Here is a 24,683-nt window from a genome sequence, read left to right on the forward strand (position 1 = left end):
AGCACATCCCAATGGTTCTTCATTCTCAAATTGAATAGCATTTAAAGATTCTTAAAATCAGGGTCACTAAGAAGGCCATGTCTTGAAGTGGGAAGGGCACCGGACTGGGGAATCCCAGGGCTGGTCTCTTCCGGTGCCTGACTGTGTGCTGGAGCAAACCCTGAAATGCTGCTGAACTGTGAAGTGACAGTCCACGTGGTTTCTGAGGTCCTTTCTGCACCTCATATTCCAAGTCTGTGAACTTTAATTTTTTGGTTTTAGTTCAGAAGAAACCTGTTCAGTTTAATGATATTTCTTATGTTTTTCACATTTTATTCCTCTTGTGGTTTGAGTACAAGATTGTGCAGTTTGGCTGTAAGATCGGGGGAGATCCAAGTGTTAAGTGAGTCTTTCCTGGGGAGTTTGGTGGACTTCCTCCCTACCACCCCCTACCCAGTTCCTGAGGCACAGTGAGCCACTGGTTCTGTGGATGTTCTCCAACTGTTGGGATGGACATTGTGTCCACATGGCTAATGTTCCAAGTCACTGAGCAGAGTTAGGCCGAGCAGTTGTTAGCACGAGGCACTTCATTGAAGTCTCATGAATGGCCTTGTTCTTGACTTCTGTTCCTGTGTTCCTCTTTCAGAGAGGAACTGGAGGGGACAGACAGCTGCTTCATGCAGCCTGAGATTAGCTTCTCCTCATTTGCTGCCCAGATCTAGTAGTATGACCAGAATCTCTGCCTGTACCCATTTCCCACTACATGACTGTGATGTCTTGCCTCATGTCGATTTTGTCTCCTTGGCACAGTGTTGGGGAATACAGCGAGCAGCTTCTCCTCAGACTGTCCCGTGTATTTCTTTTCCCTCCTGGCCAGTAGTTAGTAGGGTCCTCTGCAAATGTCTCCTCCCAAGGCACTAATGAAAAAAATGGGGCCAGCATGATGACTATAAATGAGCATACATTTAATAGAAAAGTAGAAGTCTAGTTTTCTAATAGAATTTGAAGGAAGGGCAAGGAGAAAAATAACTTTCCTAAGGAAAGATTTAAGCTGGGCATGGAGGTGCACACCTGTAATCCCAACACTTGGGAGGCTGAGGCAGGAGGATCACTGAGAGTTTAGGACTAGCCTGGGCTATATAGTGAGCTCAAGGTCAGTCTGCACTACAAAGGGAGACCCTGTCTTTAAAAAAAAAAAAAAAAGGATTTACACCATAACCCTGAGTCCTGTTGATTTTGGAAAGTCCTATCCTTAGCAACAGCGTTCTAGTATCAAGTAGTACATGTGGTTGATTCTGTCACTTATGCTCAGTGACTAAACAGAACTAAAGTGTATTTCATTCCAAATAACACTGTATTTGCCAGTTAAGTAGTCTTTGTTCCAGAATTGATTTGGTTCCAAAAACTGCATTCAGGTTGAGGCCGTGTGGCATGTAACATAGAGTCTAGTCACTATTATGCAAAACACTCATCCTCTAACTGCGTGTGACTATTCCCCTGCACCTCTAGTAGGAAAGGTGTATCCATGTGGCTGAGGCTAGCATTTCTCACCCAGAGTTTATTCTTGTGTTGCCAGTAATACATTGTTCTTCTGTCCAACTGTGTAGTATGTATTTCCTCTAATATATTTTCCTTTTCACACAAAGAGGATAGCTGTAACAGTGCTTTCCACGCTAATGTTCTTAAATAAATCTCAGACCTTCTGGTGCATTCAACCAAAAAGGAAAGCTATATCCTTTGCACTTTGGGGTCTTCTCTCTGCAGGTGGAGCAGTTCTGGAGGTTTTATAGCCACATGGTACGTCCCGGGGACCTGACAGGACACAGTGACTTCCATCTCTTCAAAGAAGGAATTAAACCCATGTGGGAGGTGAGAACTGAGGGCCCCTGTCTTTATCTTTACTTTTTTCTTTTTCTTTTTCATCCCCTGGCAGGGTTAAAACTATTTTAAAGTCTTCTTCAAAACTGCAACACTATCTGGATGCGGTGGTGCACGCCTGTAATCCTAGCACTCGGGCAGCTGAGGCAGGAGGATTGATGCAAATTCTAGGCCAGCCTGGGCTACATAATGAACTGAAGGCCAGCCCTGAACTGTATATTGAAACCCTGTCTCAAAAACAAAAAATAACTGCAACACTATTTGGTATATCGGGAATCCAGACCCCTGGGGAAAGGCACTAAAGCCCTTGTGTGTCTGCTGAGGTTGGTGCTAGGTGGTTTTAATGATGATGTTACCACTCAGATGCTAGTGTTACAGCATTGAAGGTTTGTTTTTTTTTTTTTAATTGAACCTTGTTCCTATAAAACTCATTTGTGTGTATATGTATACATAGTGTGCATATGATTAAAGTGATCAGAAAATAAAAGCAGTAACTGGAGACCAAAAACTGAGCTCTGATCTGTTTGGAGGGCCATTGCTGTGCTCTAGTGTAGAGTATCTTTTCTGATGCCAGAGCATTTTTCTGGAAGACAAATGTGGTTACATCCACTTCTGTTTTATGCAGCTTCCATTGCTTCCTTCACCTTGCATGAAATTTACCTTCCAAGCCTCTTTTCCCATCATCTCTAAATCCTCCCTTCCTTGCAGTAAGACCCCCGTTTGCATCTCCCTGTGCTGCAGTTTGTGCACAAATGTGCTCCTCCCAGGGCCCAGAGTGCCCTCACATGCTTTCCCTGCTTGCCCGTTTCCTGCTGTCTTGTTCTGTCCTAACCTACGGTGCATCTCTCTCGTAGCAGCCCTGGGCAGTCTACAGGGCTGTTATTACTTTCCTGTTTATTTCTGTCATTGGATCTGAGTACAGATTGAGGCTTCTTGACTGTGCTTGGTACATGGTGACACTTGGTGACCTTTTAACAAATGAAGTGATGGTCTCTTTGAAATCTGACATTACTTTGACTCCTACAGTAGTTCTGATAAAAGAGTATTCTTTTAAAAAGATCTATTTAGCCGTCTTTTTAAATGGCATGTGCTAAAGAGGCCTGCTTTGTTTTTCTCTTTGTTTGCAGTTTCTCCTCACCCTAGTCCTACTATCATTTTTTCTAAAGTTGCATAATCTCAACAGACAAGGGATTCTTGGCATTTCACTGCTTTACTGTAAGAGAAGATGCTGTAAACCAATGTTTGAACTTGAACATTTTCTGCCTTTTTATAGGATGATGCAAATAAAAATGGTGGCAAGTGGATCATTCGGCTACGGAAGGGCTTGGCCTCCCGGTGCTGGGAAAATCTCATCCTGGCTATGCTGGGGGAGCAGTTCATGGTTGGGGAAGAGATCTGTGGGGCTGTGGTCTCTGTCCGCTTCCAGGTAAGCACCCCAGGCCAGTCTGTGTTCTTGCATTGCCCTTGCTCTCCTCACTGCCTCTGGTTTGCTTTGCTGATGCCTTTGTTCCTCTGTAGGAGGACATCATTTCCATATGGAATAAGACTGCCAGTGACCAAGCAACCACAGCCCGAATCCGGGACACGCTTCGGCGCGTGCTTAACCTACCTCCCAACACCATTATGGAATACAAAACTCACACCGACAGCATCAAGTACGTGTTGGGGGTGTTGGGGGGGACAGGCCCCTGAACTTAGCAGACATAGCTCTGTAGTTGGGCCCAGAGGCACATGGTTGTGTAGGAGATTGGCTTGTGGAGAGGAGACAAACCAGACAGGCCAGCCCCTCCGTTGTGCTGGCCACTTTGTGTAGGTGTTGGCAAGGCTCCCTGGCTCCCTGCAGCATGGGGTGCTTTAGGGCAGAGAGCCCTTCCACAGAAACCCAGTTACCCTGCCTGTGCTGGCTTCGTTTCTACAGGCTGTCTTGTCTTTCCCATGCTAACCACTATCGGAAATGAAAGGCAAAGCGCTTTTATTTGGCTGTTTTTTTTAAGATAATTTCACTGAAAAATAAAGTCCTCTTCCCTGCCCATCCCTCACCTCCCTTTTGCATGTCTGTTTAACCTGTTAGTTTCAGTCTGTTTTCTTTGTCCTGGAAAATTGGCTTAACAGGCCTGATGATTCCATTTCCTTGTGTGTAGAGCCGAGGTTGTAGAGAGGCAGGGCAGCACATGAGGGAGGAGAATCAAAGGGAAAGCTTGCGGATTTGGGCAGCAGAGCTCTCTGTCCTTAGGACGAGTCACTGGCAAGCTTGCTCCTTTAGTGATCAAGTGTCAGAAACAAGCGCAGGTTGTTATAAGAAGGCTGTGGGAGTAATTGCCGAATCGTCTCCACAGTGGAGTCAGAACCAGCCAGCTGGGAGTCCAGACTCAGCTCTAGTTGCCTCCTGTGGCCCCAAATCAGTATGTGACTTCGGCGAGTCCCTCTGCAACTCTGCTTCAATTTCTCCAGCTATAACCTGGGGGATAGTAATGCTTTGCCTACCAAGATTGTGGGGAGGCTGACGTAATCTTTGTAAACAAGGGTCCTCAGGGAGGAAGCTCTTAGAGGGCCAAGTATTATGTTACTGTCATCACCACTGTTAGTAATAATGTCACCATCATGCGGTTCTTATTAAAGACTAGTAGTGAGCCCAGTGATTGTGTTTAGCAGCAGACCATTTGGGAGTCTTTTTCCCATGCATTCATGGGTAGAGTTTGCTTCTACCAGCTTGGTGCCAGCCTGATGGGGCGCACTGCCATGGGAGTTGGTCCGTAATCATATGGCTGGCTGTGACCATCATAGCCAGCAGCAGTCGCTAGCCTGCCCTGGTTCTGGCCCTGGCGCTCGCCTTGGCAGCCTCTGTTAGCACTGTCTTCTTAGGCACATCTGCCTTACTCTCTGTTCTGGGGCAGTCATAGTTTCTGCCCTCCTGCCAGGTTCTGTCCAGGCTGCAAAGACCTAGTTCTAGAACTCTTATTTTCAAGATTCTCAGGTTTGCCCCCCCACCCCATCCCAGCAACTCAGAGCCAGCTTCACATGTGGATAAGAAAGGGAAAGAGGTATTTTTCATCAACTCTCCCCTCTCTGCTGTTCTACCTTCCTGATCCCCTGAAGTGACTCCTCTTGACTGTTGTAGAAACGTGCACAAGCCCTTCAGAGTCCAGCAGAGCCTGTGGCCCTTAGTCTGACAGAAGGGTTGGCCTGCTATGCTGCCTTCCCCAGAGTGTGTCTCTGGGACTCAAGCCCTGCAGCCGTGGGGCCAGAACACCCTCCTCCAGACCCAGACACTGCCTTCCCTCGTGTCCCCTTCTCTTTCCTCTCACAATGAGCCACCTTTTGCACTTCCACTAGAATGCCAGGCAGGCTGGGCCCCCAAAGGCTCCTTTTTCAAAACCTCTGGAAGCCGCGGTTGAATGTGCCATGACCCTCTTCCTCTCTGGATGGCACCATCATTGAAGCTGGCATCATCGGAGTCCCTTGTTCTGTTGGTGTGCCACCTGGAAGATCCTTCTGTCCTGGACGAGAGGAATGGAAGAGCATGTTATGCTTTGAGAACAGGCTGATGCACAGCAGCCATGACAACAGCTGAGATCACAAATAAACGGTGCTAAACTAGCTTGTCTCATGCTCTTGCTCTTTATGGTGCATCAATCAAGATGTGGCCTTTGGACCTACTGTCACCATATTAAGGGATGGCATGGACTTCTCCATGAGGGCTGTCTGGGAAATGCAGCCTCATTTCCAAGAGCCCACTGTGTAGTGTCATGTGATACTTGGTCCCAGGACTGCTGAGGCCTGATGTAATGAGGTGACGTAGCTCTCAAAAAGACCCCATTCCATGGTACTTGAATTTAGTTCCCAGCTGGTCATGCCGATGACCAGCCCAGTGTTTCTGATTTTGAATTCTCCTTGAAAGTTTGTGAACCTTGGGAAGGAGGATCCTTGGCCTTTGCTTTGCTGATTTCCATTTGCCTTTACTTCAGAGAAATCTCTTGCTTAGAGGTAAAGCCCTGCTTTTGTCCATGTGTGGCTGCACACACATAGCATTCTTGCTTTGTGCTAACGGTGTTCTCGCTGGTGCCAAAGCTTCCCAGGCCCTGAGCTCTTTGCCAGCCTCCTCCCTTCTGCTTTCCCCAAGGAGCCAAATCATCTTGCTCTTGGAGCTAGTGTGCATGCATGATCTCAGAGGTGCGGCCCGCCTTCCCCCAGCCCAGGGTGCCTGAGCCTTGGGTTGGGTGGTGATGGGCCTTCGTCCCTGAGGGGGTGTGACCTGACACGCCAGCCTCCTGTGCGCCTTGTGGCTTTGGCTTGTGTGCACTGCAGCTTGCCCTTTGGTGCCTAACCTCCATGAAGAGCTTCTGCAAGCCTCAGGTTACTTTAGGTTTTCTTAGGAGCCACCACCCACACCATAGGTAATCGCTTTTGCAAGTCTTGGGTGGGCTCCTTCAGAGGATCTGTGGAAGTAGCTGTGAGGTTGAGTTCTCCACAGTGGCAATGCCACCGATGCTGTACCGCCCTGACTTACCCCAGTCTCCGTGGGGTCCCAGATCTTAACAAAATGACTGGAACTACCAACTTGGGCTCAGCATTGTGGGAATATTTGTATCATTGTTTCTTTGTTTATTGCATCCCCCAAATTGATTGAAGTACTTAGAAAATGAGAGACTTGCAGGAAAATGGAAAGATGCATTCTCTGTTTTTAGCATCTGTCAAAGAATGACCTCCTCTGGCCCTTGCCCTGCCTTCCATTGTCCTATTACATGCATTGATCTGAACTTCAGCCACATTGTACCTGCTTCAGCTTGGTGTCACCTTCCAGAGTAAGAGGTGATCAGGGAGCACGAGGCTGACCTTGAGGCGCCCCCGACCCTGGCCATATGTGAGCAGAAGGCAGAACTAGTTCTGCCTTAAGTCTGTGGCCTGTTTGAGCCCAGGGACAGCAGTCATTAGGGCTTGAGAATTCCAAGGGACATGAAGACAGACAGAGCCAGCAGTGGTTCTTCCGAGGTCCTCCAGAGATGGGGACTGCTGAAAGGGTAAGGGCATTAGGTCCTGTCCAGCACTGCTCCTCCACCTTGCTGTGTCTGTCATTTCCAGTGTCCTTCACCTGTTCATCTTTCCAGCCTTCCATCAGCCACTGCTGTGACCTTTTCCTGCTGTACTCCCTGGTGAGCCAGGAGAGGTCCTCTGCCATGCAGAAGGGGTGATGGGGTGCTTTGCTGTGGAGGGCTTTGTCTGCATTTATTCCTGACCATCCCAGAAAACCTGGAGCTTGGAAAATTGAGGTTTTGCTCATGTCATGGCTCCTTTTAATAAGACCAGATCACACTTGAGTTTTCATCGATTTGGGTCCCTACAAGTGTTAAGGGACTTGCTATATCCGCTGCTCTGAGGAGAGATGTCATGACAGTCAGTCATGGAGCCAGAGCTGGCCACAGGCCATCTAAAACAGCACTATCCTGTGAGGAAACACCTCTGGAATGGTCGCATTGGTTCCTGTGTGCCTCTGGCCTGGAATGGAAGAGGGGAAGACAGGCCTGGCTTCCCATATAAACCATGGTGCTGGGCAAGCCTGGCCGTCCTCTGCAGTGAAGTAGGGTAGGAGCTCCTCTGTGTTCTACAGGAGAGAAGGTCGATTGTGGGCACTCCTTCACCTGTCTAGATGTTACTGATACACAGGCAAGGACCCAGCCAGTTCTGGGAGGCCCTGGGTCGCCAGCATAATGCTGGCCTGGCTTTTTGTTTTGAGCTATACCACTGTTCCAGTCCTCCAAACCCTTGAGGGAAGCCCAGGTTGGCAGGAGGCATTAGGCTGGCTGAGTACATGGTTCTGATCCTTGAAGGCTTTGGATGGGTAGGGGACAGTGCAGAGTTACACAGAAATGAGATCTCTCTGCTCTCAGAATTTGCTTTCTGGTAAGTGAGCTGGGACAAATGGGCTTGAAAAGGCTGTTTGTTACTGAGCCATTGGAATCTGTTCAGAATCTCCTGTAGGCTGTATTAGTCTCAATGGTTTTTCTGTATTTAGAAACTCTAGTCATGTGACACTTTTTACACTTTCTTACCTTTAAAAAAGAACATTTCAGCACTAGATGTAGTTCAGTGGTTCTGTCACCTGCCTTGCAAGCACAGGGACCCGAGTTAGATCCCTGGTACCAAAAAAAAGAACATTTCAGTATTACCTACTATGGCCGGGATACCAGGCTAGAAAGTAGCTAGACTGTTCACAGCTCACTGGCTTATAAAAAGAGTGACTATTCCAAAGGTTATCTCCAACTATTTTATTTCCAGTGAATCTGCAGGAAAATTTCTGAACCCAGGTTCTTCACATTGAGGTTTCATGTGCAGTAAGGACATTTCTGAAGAAACTGGGAGAGCAGTTTAACACTGAGGTGGATGAGGGGAGTTCTGAATTCTACTTTAAGGACCTTGACTCACTCAGTTTAAGCTAGTTAGTAGGTACTGGCCTTTCTGGAATCTGAAAGATAAGTGAGCTGAAGCTTCAACACAGCTGTATAATTGCTTTTTGAAATCTTGTTTATTGATTAAGGTAGAATTTAAATGTTAGAAAAAAAGGTTTCCCACAGGTCATTGCCCAAGCATTGGATTTTGTTTTGGACTTGTCTCCATTTGGGGTACAGAGCAAAGTTGCCTTCCAATGTCACTCATGGCCTTAGAGTGCACCCTGTCACTATCTCTCCAGAAAAGGCCATGGGACATATGTCTCATTGTGGAGATTGAGTTTGGGGATTGAAAAAGCCTGGCACACTTGTCTTAACATTCTTTCTTCAAGCCAGTTAGCCTGTGCTAGTAGCTTGGGTAATGCTTGCCGAAGAAACCCTTATCTTACGATTATAAATGCTGTTCAAAAGAGGGAAATACTAATGAAATGGCTATAAACATTGGTTAGAAAAATGAAGTTGGATTTGTACCAGGTCTATATAATCTCTCTTCTTTGAAAAGTTTCGTTTTGTTTTGTTTTCAGTGCTGGGGATTGTAGCCTGGGCTTTGCACATGCTAAACAAATGCTTTACCACTAAACTACATCTCACAAGCCTGCTCCATCTTTTTTTTTTTTTTTTTTTTTTTTTTTTTAAGGTATCTGTAGAAAGCCTGATAATGAGGTATATTTTAGAGGTCATAATATTAAATGTGTCATAAGTGATGTGGTATATTGTCATCCCAGGTGCCATGTCACCAACTTAAAGCAAGAATGAAATAATGTTAAAGAACTTCAGGTTTAAAAGCACTGGGTTTTATATATAATCCTCAAGGAATTTAGTGCTTCAGGCCTAAAACATGGCTAGAGCAGAAAGGGCAGATATCAGTTCCTCTGAGAAAATTTGGGGTGGGTGGAGCTTCCGGTACCTGAGGGGACCTAGTCTTTGCCTCCCTTTTCTCCTGCAGTCCCCAAGGCCCTGTTGGTGGACACTGCCCACAAGCTGCTACCCTTCCAGTCACGTCTCTTACCCTTTTCTTACCCCAGTTTCCAAATCGAGTTAATCTGCATGCAAGTTGTATTGAGCCTTGTTCCTGCCATGACCTACACAGCTTAACTTTTAGAAGAATTATTACATGGGTATTTAAAGAAACAGATGGAGCCTGTCCCAGTGAGGGTCAGAGTTTGAGAATGTGAAAGCAGAGAAGGTATGATTTCCCCATTGGATCTTTAAACAGTGTGTTGCTGTTGCTGTTGGATACTTGGCTTTGCCCTTGGGGTGAGGCTTGAAGAAGAAAGGCTGTTTTCACCACCTGTTCCCAGAGACCCAAGGCAAAAGGCAGGAAGTGCTGTTGCCCTTTGCTGCAGTGAGTTGGACGTGTTTCCGGGTGTGGCTGAGCATTAGCTCTGACCTCAGTGGCAGATCCTCCAGTAATGACGGTCAGGCTTCCCATGTGGGGCACGCTAGGAGCAGGGCCAGCTGCCTACCTGTGCCCACCCAAGAAGAAAGTGCTGGGAGCCTGGCTGCTCTCCCCATGCTCCCCTGGCCACGTGGCCAGAGGGCATCTGGAGTGGGAGGTGGGTGATGGTGTCTGCTCACTGTAAAAGCGTTTGATCTGAATGTGCTATTGTGTTTTTTGTCTCTGGTTTGCCAGGGCCTGGGAGGAGTTTCATGGCCTGGTGAACAGCAGTGGCCGCTGATCGGTGCTCCCCCTCTGTCTCACACTCAGGGTAGGGCCTTGTCTACCTTCTCTGTAACCCCATGATACACCTATCAGCAGACGTACCCTCTCCCCAAGGGGCCGCCCTTGCCCATTGACCCCAGCCTTGCCCTTCTGCCAGCATCGAGCCTCCCTGGCCAGTCACACCTCTCCCAGTGGACCTTTGGCAGGTCATTCCACCTCATTGTGCTTCTTATTCCGGGCTCCACAGACCACTAGGTCTCTGAGATCCCTTTTGATGCTAACATTTTATGACGGTTAATGTGCCCCAGGGTGTTTTGTTTTGTTTTTATTTTGTGACTCTAATAAGACCATTTTCATGCTGTCTGCCAAAGGTCTGTGGCCAGAATGGCAGTTCCATAGGCCCAGATTGGGTTAGGTGAGTTATGTCTCGTTTGCTGGTGGTGTCTGTCAGTTGTCAGGAAACAGCACTGTAAGTTCAGACTTTGAGCAATCAAAGTAAATGAGGCCAGCGTGTACCTCAAGGCTATGGAAGAGACAGATGCAGGCTGCACTCCAGCTGGAGCATCATGGTTACCTCAGGGAGGGAGGAAGGGATGCCGAGACAGGGAAGGCTGGGGCTGCCAAAGCATTCACCTTCAGGACGTCTGTGTTCACATCCGTGTCTGGCACAGAGAATTGGGTAAGTTTATTCAGAGCAAGAGGAAAGGGTGAAAGGCCAGTGTCTACCTGGGCCACAGATGAGCACCTGCTCCGGGACACCAGGGCCCCCCCCCCACCTGTCCCATCCCTGGGAAGCAGCATTTCTGAAGTTGGAGCAGACCATGCCAGTGGCAGCAGCTGCTTCAAAAGTCCCCCCTTCCCGGGAAGGAGCTGAGGTTGTTCCAGAAAGGAGCCCGAATCCCTCAGGCGAGCTGGAGAGGGGTCCACTGTGGAACAGAAGCTGGTGTCCAGGGGTCTGGGTTCTCTGTGGTTCCAGTGTGACCTAGAGATGAGCAGTGCCAGGGCTCCTGCTCACTCAGGCAGTGCCCTCGTTTTTATTTTATTTTGTTGGGTCTCACTGTGTAGCCCAGGCTTGCCTCGAGCTCATAGGGATCCTCTGCCTCAACCTCCCGAGTGCTGGGATTACAGGAGTGTGCCACCACACCCGGTCCGGTTTTTATAGTCTGGCTCCATTACTGTAAAATGCAGTTTTCAGGTAGCAGTTCCAGATTTTTAAAACTAGTTTACAAGTTGACATAGAATTCCAAGATGGTTGCCAATGAATCTGTGTCAGCCCCTGTATTGTGTAAGTTACTGAGCTTCGGGCTGAAATATAACATACAAAGTTAAATTTTCAGAAGCACAGTGATGAAATTGTTTTAATAATATTACCATTTTAATTATTTCTAAGGGTTGGGGTTTTTTTTGCTTAGTATTCTCAAAATTAGGGTACTTAAACTGTGATAAAATTTTGTCATCATCTAATTGACAGTGTTTTACTTCTTTTGTGTGTGTGTGTGTGTGTGTGTGTGTGTGTGTGTGTTTTCTTGAAGTACATCAAATGATGGTACCTTTAAAAATTGAGAGCTAAGAGCAGTGGCTCACACCTGTAATCCCAGCATTTGGGAGGCTGAGGCAGGTGGATCCTTGGGAGTTTGAGGCCAGCCTAGGCTATATAGTAGGCCAAGACCAGTTTGAACTACATAGTGAAACTGTCTCGAAAAACCAAAAAAAAAAAATGACAGCCAAACCAGGCATGGTGGTGTACATCTATAATCCCAGCACTCAGGAGGCTGAGGCAGGATTGGCACAAGTTCAAGGCCAGTCTGGGGTATCTAGCAAGATCCTGTCTCAAAAAAAAAAGATAAACGCTGGGGATTTAGCTCAGTGGTTTCGATGCCTGCTGCTCAAGCGCAAGGACCCGAGTTCGATCTCTGGTACCAAAAGAAAAAAGATAAAAATAGCCAGACGTGGTGACGTCTGCTTCTGACCCTAGCATTCTGGGAGGCTGAGGCAAAAGGATTGCAAGTTGGAGTCCACCTTGCATAACTTAGTGACTTAGCAAGACCCTGTCTCAAAATAAAAAAGGGCAGGGGATGTGGCTTAGTCTGAAGGCCCTGGGTTGAAGCCCCAGTACTTGGGGGGGGGGGGGGGGATGGAGGCATCTCAGTTTCCATGGAGAGAAGTCTTTAATTTGAAACAATGGAAGAAAAGCCCCTCTTCTCCTAGCAGACACTAAATCCCCCAGGAATAAATACCTTTGAATTGCTTTGAAAAGTTACATTATCCACAAGTGCACAGCTGCCTTGTGAATCTCTTTTGCAGCAGTACTTGATGGCTCAGGTGTTCCCTTTGAAGCAAGGCTTGGGAGTGTGAGGAGAATCCCCACAGCGCACTGTCTCCGCAGACTCTCACACAGGGCTCTGGCTTTGTCTGCACTGACGGAGCCACCCGGAGGACAGGCTTTACCCCGTTCACTTCGCTTTCGCTGCTTTCCTGCCCATGCCACTCCAGCCTGTCTTCCTGTCCCCCTTTATTTTTTCCCTAAGTAGATCATGATCTGTGAAAAAATTGGTAGGAAGACTAGTACTTAATTCTCGGGCGTGCTGCTGCATGCCTGTAATCCTAGCACACCATGGACAACGTCATAAGACCTCATCTCAGTGTAAAATAGAAAAGGCCTGGGCTGGGGATTCAGCTCAGTGGTTCCGCTGCCTGCCTCACAAGTGCAAGGTCCCGAGTTCGATCCCTGGTACCTCCCCAAAGTAAAATTTTAAAAGCCAGGGTATGGCTCAGTGGTCCCGCACTTGCCCAAGGTTTAATTCCCTGCAATCCCATCCATGTGTGTAAAATCTCAAATTCTTTTCCTCAGTTTATCAATTATGTCATTATATATGACTGACTGTCATTATTTTAAGACTTATTGAAGTTTCCTGACAAAGCGGCATCGGCCTTTGGCCGTGGCTTCAGCCAGAGTCACAGCACCAGGAACATCCTGGCTGGCCGAATGTCAGTGCTGGTGGGCTCAGGACCCAGGTCCATGTCCTTGGGGAGTGCAGCAGCATGACCCTCAGTGGGAGGAGAGACAGGGAAGTTTGCCCCACGGAACCTGGACAGGGTTTTCGGCTTTACTGAATGTCCAAGAAGAGGAAGCACAGAGGGCGTCTTCCAGGGCAGCCTCCCAGCCAGCCCCCAGGCTGGTGCCCCTGCTGGGCCAGGAGAGGGAAGGTCTTCTTAGGGACAGCCTTGCCCTCTGGCGCCACCCTCCAGAGCTAACCCCTGCTTCAGCTTGTTTCCAGGGATGGAAGTATCTCTGGAAATGCAGAGGGGAGCACTCTGAGGCACTTCAGGATGTGGGCTCCATTTTCCCCTAGGTACTGCACCGAAGAGTGTCGTGCTAGAAGCCAGTTTGGATGAGGCTCTCATCTAGGAGAGAAAGAATTCTTTCTTTTTTTCCTTTGCAGTGCTGGGAATTGAAACCAGGGCTCCAATGTACGCTAAGCAAGTGCTTTAGCACTGAGGTATACCATCACCAGCCCTGGTATATATTTCTTGTCTTTACTTTTTTATTATTTTTTAAAAATTGATTGAGATGAGGTCCTGCTGTATTGCCCAGGCTGGCCTTAAATTCCTGAGCTCAAGCAGTTCTCCTGCCTCAGCCTCCTGAGTAGCTGGGAGTGCAGGTGCATGTTAATCACACCCAGCAAGAAGAATTCTTTGCTGCTGCACTGTGGGACTGGGAACTCCTGTGTCCGGTTTGGTACATTAAGTGTAGCACATGCGTTTTCATAGCATGGCTGGATGCTAGAAGGTGAGCTTTCAGAGCTCAGAGTGGATTTCTGAGGTTTAGTTTGCCGGAAGAGAACAAAAACATATAAAAAGAAAAGGGAAAAGAGCTTACCTGTCTACTTCTTCTGTCTCCCCTCCCATTCCCTGTGTGCTGCACCTCTCTGTGCTGCAGTCTGAAGTGAATGTAGTCCCCCAGTTTGGGTGAATGCATGCCCAGACTGAATGTGGCACCAGGCTGTTCTTAGCCCGCTGCTTTTAGAAAGGCAGGACCTCAGCTGTCCGCTGTCATAGCCACCAGCCTGCTTGAGCCTGTCCCTGCAGGGCAAGCCTCCCACCCTTGCTGCTCTGTTTCCTGTGAATTCTAGAAACTCTTAGGTGGATTCTCCTGGCTTTTCACTTTTCTCCTCCCATTCCATTTTGCAAGTGGATCTTAGACTGACAGGACTGCCTAGAAGGCTTTCTGACTCTGAAGAGGTCTCTGATAAGAAAAGTAGCGAGCAGGTACTAAATATTCAAGTGGGAAGTGTGGTAGAAGTCAGTTTGCCTATCACAGGAAAGTTTTATGTCTAGTCCAACCCCAGTGCAGTGCAGGAATTCTTCCAAGAGATCAAATGAGCTACTCATGGTAATAATTGGCCTGCAGATCCCTCAACAGTGCACTGGGCTGGTCAGGTGCTTGCCTGCCGTCTCCCATAGTGGAATAGAGGATTCCTCTGTGGTCTTCCCATGGCCCTGCCTTGTTCACCCGCTTACTAGGGTAGAGGAGTGCAGTCCCCACTCGAGAACTGTCCAGGAGGGCTTCTGCATGCAGCAAGGGAGTAAAAGGGAGGAGAGGAGAGGAGCCCACTTCTGGCAGGCCTGCTTTCTGTACTGTTCAGCACAGCTGGAAGGTGGTTTCTGCTCCACAGGCGTCATCCCCACAGAGCTGAGAGGCACCACAGCCATGTTGGTTATCATCCTTTGCTGGCTATATGTGACTCCTCAGAGGGATCTGTTCTTTTGAGTCTTTTATACCGTCTGAGAGGGGTTTTTTTTAAACATGTTTGGTCTTTTTAAAGAGATGATCACCTATTAACTTGGTGTTCAGCCTTTGGCTTTAGACAAAAATGGGTGGAATGCCCAGGGGCCATTGATAGGTGAGCCACATGGTCAGGTAAATAGATGCCAGTGCCTGCAGAGAGCATGGGCTTCTCAGTGGCCTGGTCACTGGCCCTGGCTCACCATCCCTCAGTCCTTGTCTGTCTCACCCTCTCGGTGAGGGCTCTTACTGTGCCAGCTGCTGACACTAGCCAGCTCAAGGGACACTGCGCTCTGGCTGGGGTCAGCCCTCAGATTTTATTTACTCTGGTCCAGTTGCCTGGGGCCCAGTTATTTGTAACAATTTTAAGATCGGTCCCTTTCACATCAAAAGGGAAATAGTATGACTCCAGAAGCCAGATTAGTGAGAATGTCTGTCCATGTCTCTGCATAGTTAACCCCACAGCCCTGGGCTAGCACAGCTACTAGATGACCTGTAACACCCCTGCAGAGAACTGAGAAGTTGAGGTTCAAGTGACAATGTGACCTGCTAAGATGGCACTGGGCTGCTAGTGTGGCCGAGGAAAGGCTTGTAGCAGGTGCCAAGCTGCATCCACAGAAGGTGACCAAGAGAACGCTCGTCCCATCCCGAGGTTCTCATCAGGACACAGCCAAGGCCTCCGAGCGGGCCTCCTGGACAGCAGCCTTGTATAAGCAGCTCCATGTTTTAAATGGGGCCGCAGCTGGGTTTTGTCTGTCACGCATGTCTCCCCTACGTGCCTCTCCACCGTGCCTCTCCACCGTGCCTCTCCACCGTGCCTCTGCGGCCCTGCCCAGGGGCTGCAGCCACCCGTCTCTTTGCAGCCCCTCTTAGTGTATATGCATGCAAATGTGAGCATATAACCTTAATCCCCAAACCCCCCCACACTAACGGTAGCTACTGTGTGCACACTGTCCTGGGGGTTGGCTTGTTTGTTGGGGGGGCGGGGGCGTTGGTTTTTTGATACAGGGCCTGGAGCTTTGAACTCACCATGTAGCTCAGGTTGGCCTCAAACAGTGATCCTCCTGACTGACTCCGTGTCCACTGTTAGGGGACGTGCTCTTTAGGTTCAGTCAGTCTTGAGCTTTCCACAGGAGTAAAAAGGTGCTGTTTTCTATTTCTAAGCTGCGTAGTGTACATTATATGAATGTTCCACATTCATACTTAACCAGCCCCTTCTGGTCTGCATTGAGGTGGCTTCTGGCCATTTGCTGTTACAAACATCTGAGTGAAGCTTTGGCAGGGCTGGGAGTCAGGAGCTGTTAGGGTTAGGCTGGCAGGGAAGGAGGCCTAGGGTGTCTGTCCAGGTCACGTCCTACCCCGTGTGTGTGCTCGTGTCCAGGCAGCCCATACTGAGTGCTCTGTTTTTTCCCATTTTCTCTTCCAGGGACAATTCAAGTTTTCGAAATACAAAAATCACATTGTGAAAGTGCACAAGCTGGCAATAATCCTTTTCTGTATGTGTGTTTGTCCGGATGGATGGGAGGCCTCCCGCCAGCCCTCCGCCTGCTTCCGGAAGGGACGTCCTGAGCCGTGCTCCCCTTGGCACTCCTTCCCGGAAGATGGAAACTGCCCAACACCCTCACCCACTACGGGCCTCATGAATCAAAGAACGGAAGACATGATTTTGTAACAGACTGTTTCCTGCCCAGCTCCGTGCGGGGCTCTGTGCTGGGCTCCCTGTGGGAGTGCAGCCTGCCCGTCTGCTAAGGGCGTGTGTGCGTGTGGAGCCGCTGAGTTATCAGTATTACAGGTGCCAGGGGACCCGGTGCCTCTTCCAGCTCCGCTGCTAAGTTGTCAGCACTGTCTTGTTCTCCCTTCCCCAGGCCTGCCACTCTGAAAATGTGTTATTGGTGCAGTGACTGCCTAGAACTTGGTGTCCTCTCCTGCCTTACCCTCAGCTTCCCTCCCGAGGGGCTCCGTCCTTCTCAGGCACTGCTGCACTTAGAACTGGAATCGGTGGGACACGAGGCTCCCTGACCCGGCTTCGGGGTTTGCCTTGGTGACGAGCTGGAGCAGAGCCAGCCTGTTGGGCAGCAAGGCTGTGATGTGGGTCCAGGGGCAGGAGAGGATCGAGGGCTGTGACCGGAGCCACTGTCCCATGTGACCGGGGCCTGTGTGCCAAGCTTCAGTGAGGAAAGGAGGGACATCTGGTCCTTGCCAGCTACTAACGCTTAGTTTGTGAATTCGACTGGGACAGCTGAAGACAAGGGGCTGCTGGATGGCTTGGCTTGTGTGTCTGTGCCTTTGGGCAGTGGCTGGGAGCCCCACCTGGAGTCTCCATCACCCCGTGTGGATGGGAACAAATGTGTGCTGATTGCTGATGCCCAGAGACCCCAGACAGCTCCCGTGGGCAGGCTCCAAAGGACCAGTCCCTCAGAGAAGCCAGGGGTCTGGCTCCGGAAGTGCACCGAGTCAGAGGTCAGAAGAGCACCTGGCTTCAAGGGCTTTGAACAAGCAGCCTCCAGGCAGCACTCTGAGCTGGACGGCACCACAGGACCTTCATCACCACCTGCCCTTGGAACACCCCTGGGTTGGTGGGCGTCCCCGGCCTGCCGAGGTGTGGAGGGATGAGAGTAGCAGGCGTCCCTCCCTGCATTTGAGTCACTACCTTGGGGGCACTTTGGCTGAAAGAATCAAAGTGCAGGGCCCAGGAGGGAGGGAGGCCCTCAGGTTGGAGAAGAAATGCTGGTGCCTGAAACTGCAGAGAAGGAAGAACTCGTGAGCAGACAGACGGCTTTGAAGGAGGAACAGCAACAGTGGTGACCGGGGATCTGAGTGGACCCGGCCCAGGGGGGCTTCACTTTCGCCCAGTCTTGGATTGCTTGAGAATTCCAAAGAGAGCAGACATTTGGGTTTGCCTTCCTCTGGGTATCTACCTGACTGGTTGTGTGTGTGTGTGTGTGTGTGTGTGTGTGTGTGTGTGTGTGTGTGTGTGTGTGTGTGTGTGTGTGTGTGTGTGTGTGTATGCATGCGCGCGCGCGAACAGTGCGTTTATGGTTGAGGGTTTTGTAGGGCCTGGTGCTTAGGTCCATAGTTTTGCCCTTATTTTGGTCTCATTTGTTCAGATTTTTTAATCGCTGATGTTTTCTAGAGCTGCTCAAGTTGCCTCTTCCCCTTGATCAGTGTTTGACAGTTGCAGCTGTGCATGAGCCTGGGCGCGTGAGTCTGGACCACCCGTTGTCTCTGGACTCGCCAGAGACATCTCCACTTATTTTGATGTGTGGAGGCATGACAGGGTCACAGTCACTCAGTCACTGTTGTAGCGACAGGGTGAGTCAGGGTCTGCGGGGCTGCTTTCCCTGGCCCTCTTCGGGGTTTTCCCTCTGACTCTCCCATAGCCCTCCCATGCCCTTCCATGTGTGCCCTCCTTGTGACACTGGCAGTGGCAATAATTTTCCACCCAGACACAAGTTTCTGTTCTGTGATGCTCCAAGAATGAATTTCCAAGTATTGGCCAGTGGGGACAGCGGGGCTGTGGCAAGAGTGATGTAGTGTTGCACTTTGTGAGCGATTGTCCACTGTGGTAATAAATGGAAAATAGCAAGAGCTGGGCTGTGGCCGAGTCAGTGCACGGGAGGCTGGGAGTCGGGGAGGCAACACGGGGTCTGTTCTGGTACCCTCCAGAGCACCTGATTATCCCACACCTGCCACTGAGGGCAGGGCTGGGGATTTGTTAGAAAATAGTTTCTAATTGGCATTAATCACTGTTATAACTCAGTACTCAGTTTACCTTTTAAATATCAAAATATTGCCAGTATGCCAGGCACGATGGCACACCTGTAATCCCAGCACTCGGGAGGCTGAGGCAGGAGGATTGCTGTGAGTTTGAGGCCAGCCTCAGCAACATAGTGAGTTCAGGGTCAGCCTGAACAGCATAGTGAGAGCCTGTCTCAGAAAACAGAAGCAAACAAAATATTGCCAGTAATTCACCTTAACTGGGGGTAAAGACTACTGGAATGGAAGTGAGTTCGAAGGATTTGAGGTGAAAACTCTGGGCCTTGGTTTGGATTGATTACATTAGGTAGCTTAGCAGAGGCCAGCTGATGGCCAGCACCCACTGGGAGACGAGCTTGCTGGGCCCCAGGTGCTGGTCAGCTTCCCATCACTGTCATGAACTCCTGGGGAAATAAAGAGGAAAGGTTTGTCTCAGGTTAGGAGGCCCAGTCCAAGGTCACTTGGGCCGTGTTCTGGGCCTCCGTAAGGCGCCACATCAGAGACACCTGTGGTGGAGCCAGCTGCTTACCTCCTGGCTCCGGTGAGCAAATAGAATGAAGGGGAAGAGCTGGGGTCTCCGTGTCCCCTTCAAGGGACCCCCACCATGACCTGACTTCCTCCAGGCCCCGCCTGCTGAAGGGTCCATCCACAGGGTGGAAGCCAAACCTTTAACACACGGGCCTCTCAGGCATTTATGATCTAAGCTGTGTGGCACTTTGACTCCAGCATTCTGGGAGGCTGAGGCAGGAGGATTGGAATTTCAAGCCTAGCCCAGCATGGTACATGCCTGTAATCCCAGCACTCAGGAGGCTGAGGCAGAAGGATCACTGCAGATTCTAGGCCAGCCTGGGCTCCATAGTGAGTTCAAGGCCAGCCTGAACTGTGTAGCAAGACCCTGTCTCAAACCAAAAAGAAACAAAATTTTAAGAAAGTATTTTCCAAAGCCTCAAAGCACTCCCCACCAATAGTACTGAATTACAACCATGGTGCTTGTACATGTGCACAAAAATACATGGTGCTCCTCCAGGCATAGAGCTGCTCAGGTGCAGATGGGTTGGTGACCAGTGAGTGAGTGGGAAAGAAGATGGACTGTCACAGCAGAGGGGCTGGCTGGTGCCACCTGAGCCGGTGGGCAGCAGCAGCAAGGCACACGGATGTTTGCCCAGGGCCTGTCACCCCAGGTACACCGCCTTGGGCTTGGGAGGAACCTCTGGAAGCTGGCTCCGAGGTTCATGCTCTGAGCCCGGATCCCTGACCAGTGCTGCCCACATTCATCCCTCCAAGAAGACAGGAAAAACCTGGAGCCTGTCCCAGCGCTGCTCCCTGAGGCTCAGAATGAAGCCGAGGCTTGGGTCCATCGGTGCCACGTGACAAGGTGGCAACAGTCGGGGACTGGAGTGAGAGGCGTGTGAGACGGTGTGCACTGTCTGCAAAGCATAAAACACAATCTCAGCATTGAGAGTTCAAGGTGTGATGCTGGCAGCTCTGCCATAGGGCACCTGGCGCGCATGCACAAGGCCCTAGGTTCGCCCTCTGGCCCTGAAATAGAACAGACAAAATCTTGAGTGGGTGCTGGTCCTGTGAAGGCCAAGGCCTGGGTTCTCTTGCCTTTTGGCCAGGTGATGCTTCCATCCCAGCTGGGACCAGCGCTATGCTGGGCAGGCCTGCTGCTGCCATATTCTGCCTGTCACCCTGCCTGTCCTGAATCACACTGTGCTGGCGGTTGCTGCTGGGCCCAGCTTGGCACAGAGTGAAGGTGACCCAGCTGCGCATAAGGGACACTTCTGTGAGCTTTGGTCACAAGGCCATGTGTGGGGCTGAAGGGGGTTCCCATCCACCTCTGGTGGGCAGGGTGAACACCATGCAGGAGAAGTGGGGGGACCCCAAGTGCCAGCTGGTGGAAACAGACCCTAGAGAAGGTGAGGGCCTGGGAGGACCACAGAGGGCACAGTGTCAGCTCTGAGAAGGGCGCCATAGCCTACTTTGCCCTCCCAGGGGCGCCTTGGGGGTCTCTGGGGTTCTGCGTGAGGCAGATGGCTGGAGTTCAGAGTGGAGGAGGGCACCGGGCATGGTGGTGTCCGCCTGTAATCCAGCACTTGGAGGATCACCTCGAGCAGGAGGAATGGCCTGTGTGTGTACCCAGTAGCCTGGGGAGGTGTGGGGGGAGGCAGCTTTGGGGCCAAGAAGCACCTCCTAACCTTTTGAGCCCCTAAGCCCGAGGCCACCCACCTGCTGGGGGTGTGCCCTGGCAGTCCCTGTGGCGGAGGCAAGGGAGGCCAGAGGGCCCGTAGGACCCTGCTCAGCTGTGACAGAAATGGCCCCAGGGCCGAGGTGGTGTCAGATGGGACAGGCTGTCATCCCCTGAGGAACCGGCCCTGGCACCAGCAGCCACCCAGCCCCTGCCAGTTTGGCCAGGGAGGTGCTAAATGCCTGGGTGCTGAGCTTCTTGGGAAGTGCGAATCTATAAAAGGGTAGCTCAGGCCTGCGCTGCACCTGCAGCTGCCAGGAAGGGGCGGTATGAGAGTCTCCTTGCGCTGGTCAGGAAATTCCTCCAGGCCTCAGCGGCCCACACCTGTCGTGCCCCCTCCAGGGCCTGGGCCTGGGGCTCCCTGGCCTCCTGCTGCTGTCCCTCTTCCTGCCCTGCCCCCATGTCCCTGCTTGCCAGGCTGCCCAGAGCTAGCATTGGTGCCTCCTCTTTCTACAGAGTTGTTTCCCCCTTTATAAAAAAAGGGCTTTTAAAAATAGCCGGGTGTGTTGGTGCATGCCTGTAATCCCAGCTCTTGGGAGGCTGAGGCAGGAGGATCACTCATCAGCTGAGGCTACATAGATCCTGTCTCAACAAATGTGGCTTTTTTTCTTATTTCAAAAGTAAGTCATATAATTCAGAGATTAAAAGAAATGGGCTATCCTGCCTTGCAAGCACAAGGTCCAGAGTTCGATCCCTGGTACCTAAATAAATAAATAAATAAATAAATAAATGAAATGGGCTAGCAAGCTATAGCAAGACTCAGAGGAGGGCTGGGGTTATAGCTCAGGGTGGACCACTTGCCTAGCATACTCCAGGCCATGAGTTCAATCCCCAGCACCACAAAGAAAGGAGGACCATTAATACATAGTGCTAAGCAAAAGCCGCCTGAGAAGGCTCGGTACTATGGAATTCTCAGAACAGTGTTCTGGAACAGGCCGACTGTGGGGATAGCGTGACAAGTGGTTGCCAGAGATCTGGGGGAGCCGAGGAGGGGGGGGACATGGGGTTTTAGGGCGGTGGAACCCTGCACTGTCACTGTAGGCACAAAGATAACTTAGTTACAACAGTAACAGTGTGTCAACACTTGCTTATCACTTGAAACAAATTGATTCTTCATACTTTCTTCTGTAAATTGCCCCTCTTGCTGGGTGTGGTGGCCCACACCTGTAACCCCAGCTCTCTGCTGAGGCAGGAGTATCCCCTTGAGTTCAAGGCCCGCCTGAATTTACATAGTGAGACCCTGTCTTGAAAAAAAGGAAAATTGCCTCCTTTTGTCCGGAACTAATTTGTTTTTTTAATACAAAAGGATTTATTAAAAAACCAGTAAGACACTACTACATCATGACACTGTCACACTGGGCGTTTAGCAGAAGACTTGCTCTACAATACTGCTGGAAGGGCATAAAACAATTTGATTCTGAAGCATAGCAATTAAGAAATAAAACAATGAAAGCAAATTTCTTTTAATGAAAACTCAGAATTAAACTTTAGGGGGACCCAACATCATACTTCCATTCGGGGACTTGATACAAAAAATTTAGTTTGAACTGCTGTTAGGTGGCAAGACCCACCTTCAAATGAAGCTTCACATCCTCACCACCTGTTGGGGATAAGTTGCAAATGGAATAATTTAGTATGTTTGCAGCAGTTTTGATGACCACCTCGCCTTGGTACTTTTCCATAACCACTCCGCTGGTCACCACCTCTCCCATGAGCTCTTCCCTAAAATCCTCCTCTTGACCCTCACTGCTGCTGTTGCTGGTACTGCTCCTCCGACATTGCTACTTTTTTCTCACATTTACTAAGCCCGACACTGTGGAATTTGTTTTCCTTATCTTCACTGGTTCTTCTTCCTTAAAGGTAATGAAGCAGACTCCACGGCTCTTGTTGGTTTTGTCGTCCGTGGGGAGCTCTATGGATTCCACCTCACCAAAACCACTGAAGCACTCTCTTATTTTCTCTTCAGGTGTAGCTGGAGAGAGGCCACCAATAAACATTTCTTAACGGGCTCCTTTGTTTTAATGGCTTTGGGCCTTTTAGAGTCAATCACCTCCCCATCCAGTTTATGTTCTTTCTTTTTTTTTTTTTTGGTACTGGGGATCGAACTCAGGTCCTTGCCCTTGCAAGGCAGGCAGCGGCACCACTGAGCTAAATCCCTAGCCCTTCTTTCTGATCCATGACCTTATCGACACTCTCCAACTCTTTAGCACAAAGTCAAAACCCCCTTGATCGCCCTGTGATAGGCTCTAACTTCAGAGTGTACCCCACAGCGTCACCGAATTTGGAAAAGTAGTCTTTCAGATCTTTGTAGTGTCCCAGCTAAAGCCTCCTGTAAACATTTTCCTTCATGAAAGCGACCGGGGTTGTGGTACCTTCGATATCCAACGGTCTCATGGTGACCTCGGCGGAGCCCGACCATCTCCTCTCCCAGAGCGCTTGGTGCTGCCCACCTGGAGCCCAGAACTAATTTGTTTTGTTTGTTTTTTTGGTACCGGGGATCAAACTCGGATCAGGCGGTGAAACCACTGGGCTAAATATCCCTAATTTGTTTTTCGAGGCAGGGCCTCACTATGCAGTTCAGGCTGGCCTTGAGCTCACTGTGTAGCCCAAGCTGGCCTTGAACTCTGGCCATCCTCCTGCCTCAGACTCCCAAGTGCTGGGATGACAGGTGTGTGCCACCGTGCCTGGTTGCTAATTTTTTAATTATTTGATTTTTTATGAGCTCTTTAGAGATTAAAATCTGAATATTTCTAGAAATCTGTTTTTTTCCAGCTCTATATATTCTTGTCCAGTCCAGCTGTGGATGTGTCTCTGTACGTGTTGTTTGCTTTTATTTTTGTTTGTTTTTAAATCTAAGACCTCCACATTTCACTCAAAATATTTATATTATAACCACCTTTTACTGAAACCCACCTTATTAGTTCTAGTGATTTTGGATTTTTTTTTTTTTTTTTTGGTACCGGGGATCGAACTCGGGTCCTTGAGTTTGCGTGATTTTGGATTTTGCATCGAAATAAAAAATAATTTTTTAAGAGGCTGGGGGCGCAGCTCAGGACGAGTCCCCGGGTTCCGTCCCGACGCGGTCAGCTCTGCGGCCCCAGCGCCCCCGACTCCCTGCACCATAAGGACGTGGCTTTTCGGTGCTGCCTCCCAGGATCCGGGAGGCTCGGTGCAGGGCTCCGTGCAGGGATGCAGGGCTCCGTGCAGGGCTCCGTGCAGGGATCCGAGGCTCGCGTCGGAGGAGGTGGACTCTGCCGCCCGGACGCTGAGCTCGCACCGGATCGCGCAGCACCGCGCAGTTTTGCGCTGGGCGTGGCAGCGCCACCTCGTGGTCACTCGGCGTTACTGCGTTTCCATTGGGAGCGAAGGAAAAAAAGCGAGCGCTGAATGCTGGGTCCCCCGGGGACCCTTATGCAGCACTGCCTCGGGGATGCAGAAGCGGGATGGGCAGGGCTACGTCGTGTCACCTGTGGGGTCCAGGCTCTGTCGCCTTTTCCCATCTGCCATCCCAGTGATCTCACTGTCACCCCGAAATCCAACAGGTTTGAAGCCCAGCTCCTCTTCCTGCTTGGCTTGGAGCCACCCTCATCTAAAGGTGGTTTGCATCAGCAGAAAAATTGCCTGGCTGCACGATAACTCCTTCCACTGTTAAATGAGTCCGGAAGTAGCAAACTCCCCGAACGCTGAGTGTACAAATCAAAATTCAGCACATGGCTGGGCACGATGGTGCACACCTGTAATCCCAGCTGCTCCAGAGCCTGGGGCAGGAGGATGGCAGGTTCAGGGCCAGTCTGGGCAACTTTTAGTGCAACCCTGTGAGGTGCATGGATGGATGGATGGGCGTGGGGTGTAGTTCCGTGGTACAGTGGCCCAGGGTTCAATATCCAGTACCAGAAAAAAAAATTTTTTTGAGTGGTGGGAGGAGCAGCC

The 24,683-nt window shown here is 50.1% G+C and overlaps 1 protein-coding gene across 7 annotated transcripts in view; it reads left to right on the forward strand.

Moving 5' to 3' along the window:
- Positions 1 to 18,337, forward strand: part of Eif4e2 (eukaryotic translation initiation factor 4E family member 2) — a 29,114-nt gene extending 10,777 nt beyond the window's left edge. For 4 of the 7 annotated variants that reach the window (XM_004868068.4, XM_004868072.3, XM_004868073.4 and 1 more), the window contains exons 4-7: positions 1,744 to 1,848; positions 3,131 to 3,283; positions 3,376 to 3,512; positions 5,191 to 5,454. In XM_004868068.4, the coding sequence (XP_004868125.1) occupies positions 1,744 to 1,848; positions 3,131 to 3,283; positions 3,376 to 3,512; positions 5,191 to 5,263 (468 nt within the window). In that variant the 3' untranslated portion in view covers positions 5,264 to 5,454. The other 3 variants (XM_004868070.4, XM_004868071.4, XM_087209409.1) reach the window with 3 other exon arrangements.
- Positions 18,338 to 24,683: the final 6,346 nt, after the last annotated feature.

This window comes from Heterocephalus glaber, unplaced genomic scaffold, assembly GCF_053883595.1.
Source record: "Heterocephalus glaber isolate CG9 unplaced genomic scaffold, H.glaber_assembly_v1.0 deba00001004, whole genome shotgun sequence".
Taxonomy (NCBI): Eukaryota; Metazoa; Chordata; class Mammalia; order Rodentia; family Bathyergidae; genus Heterocephalus; species Heterocephalus glaber.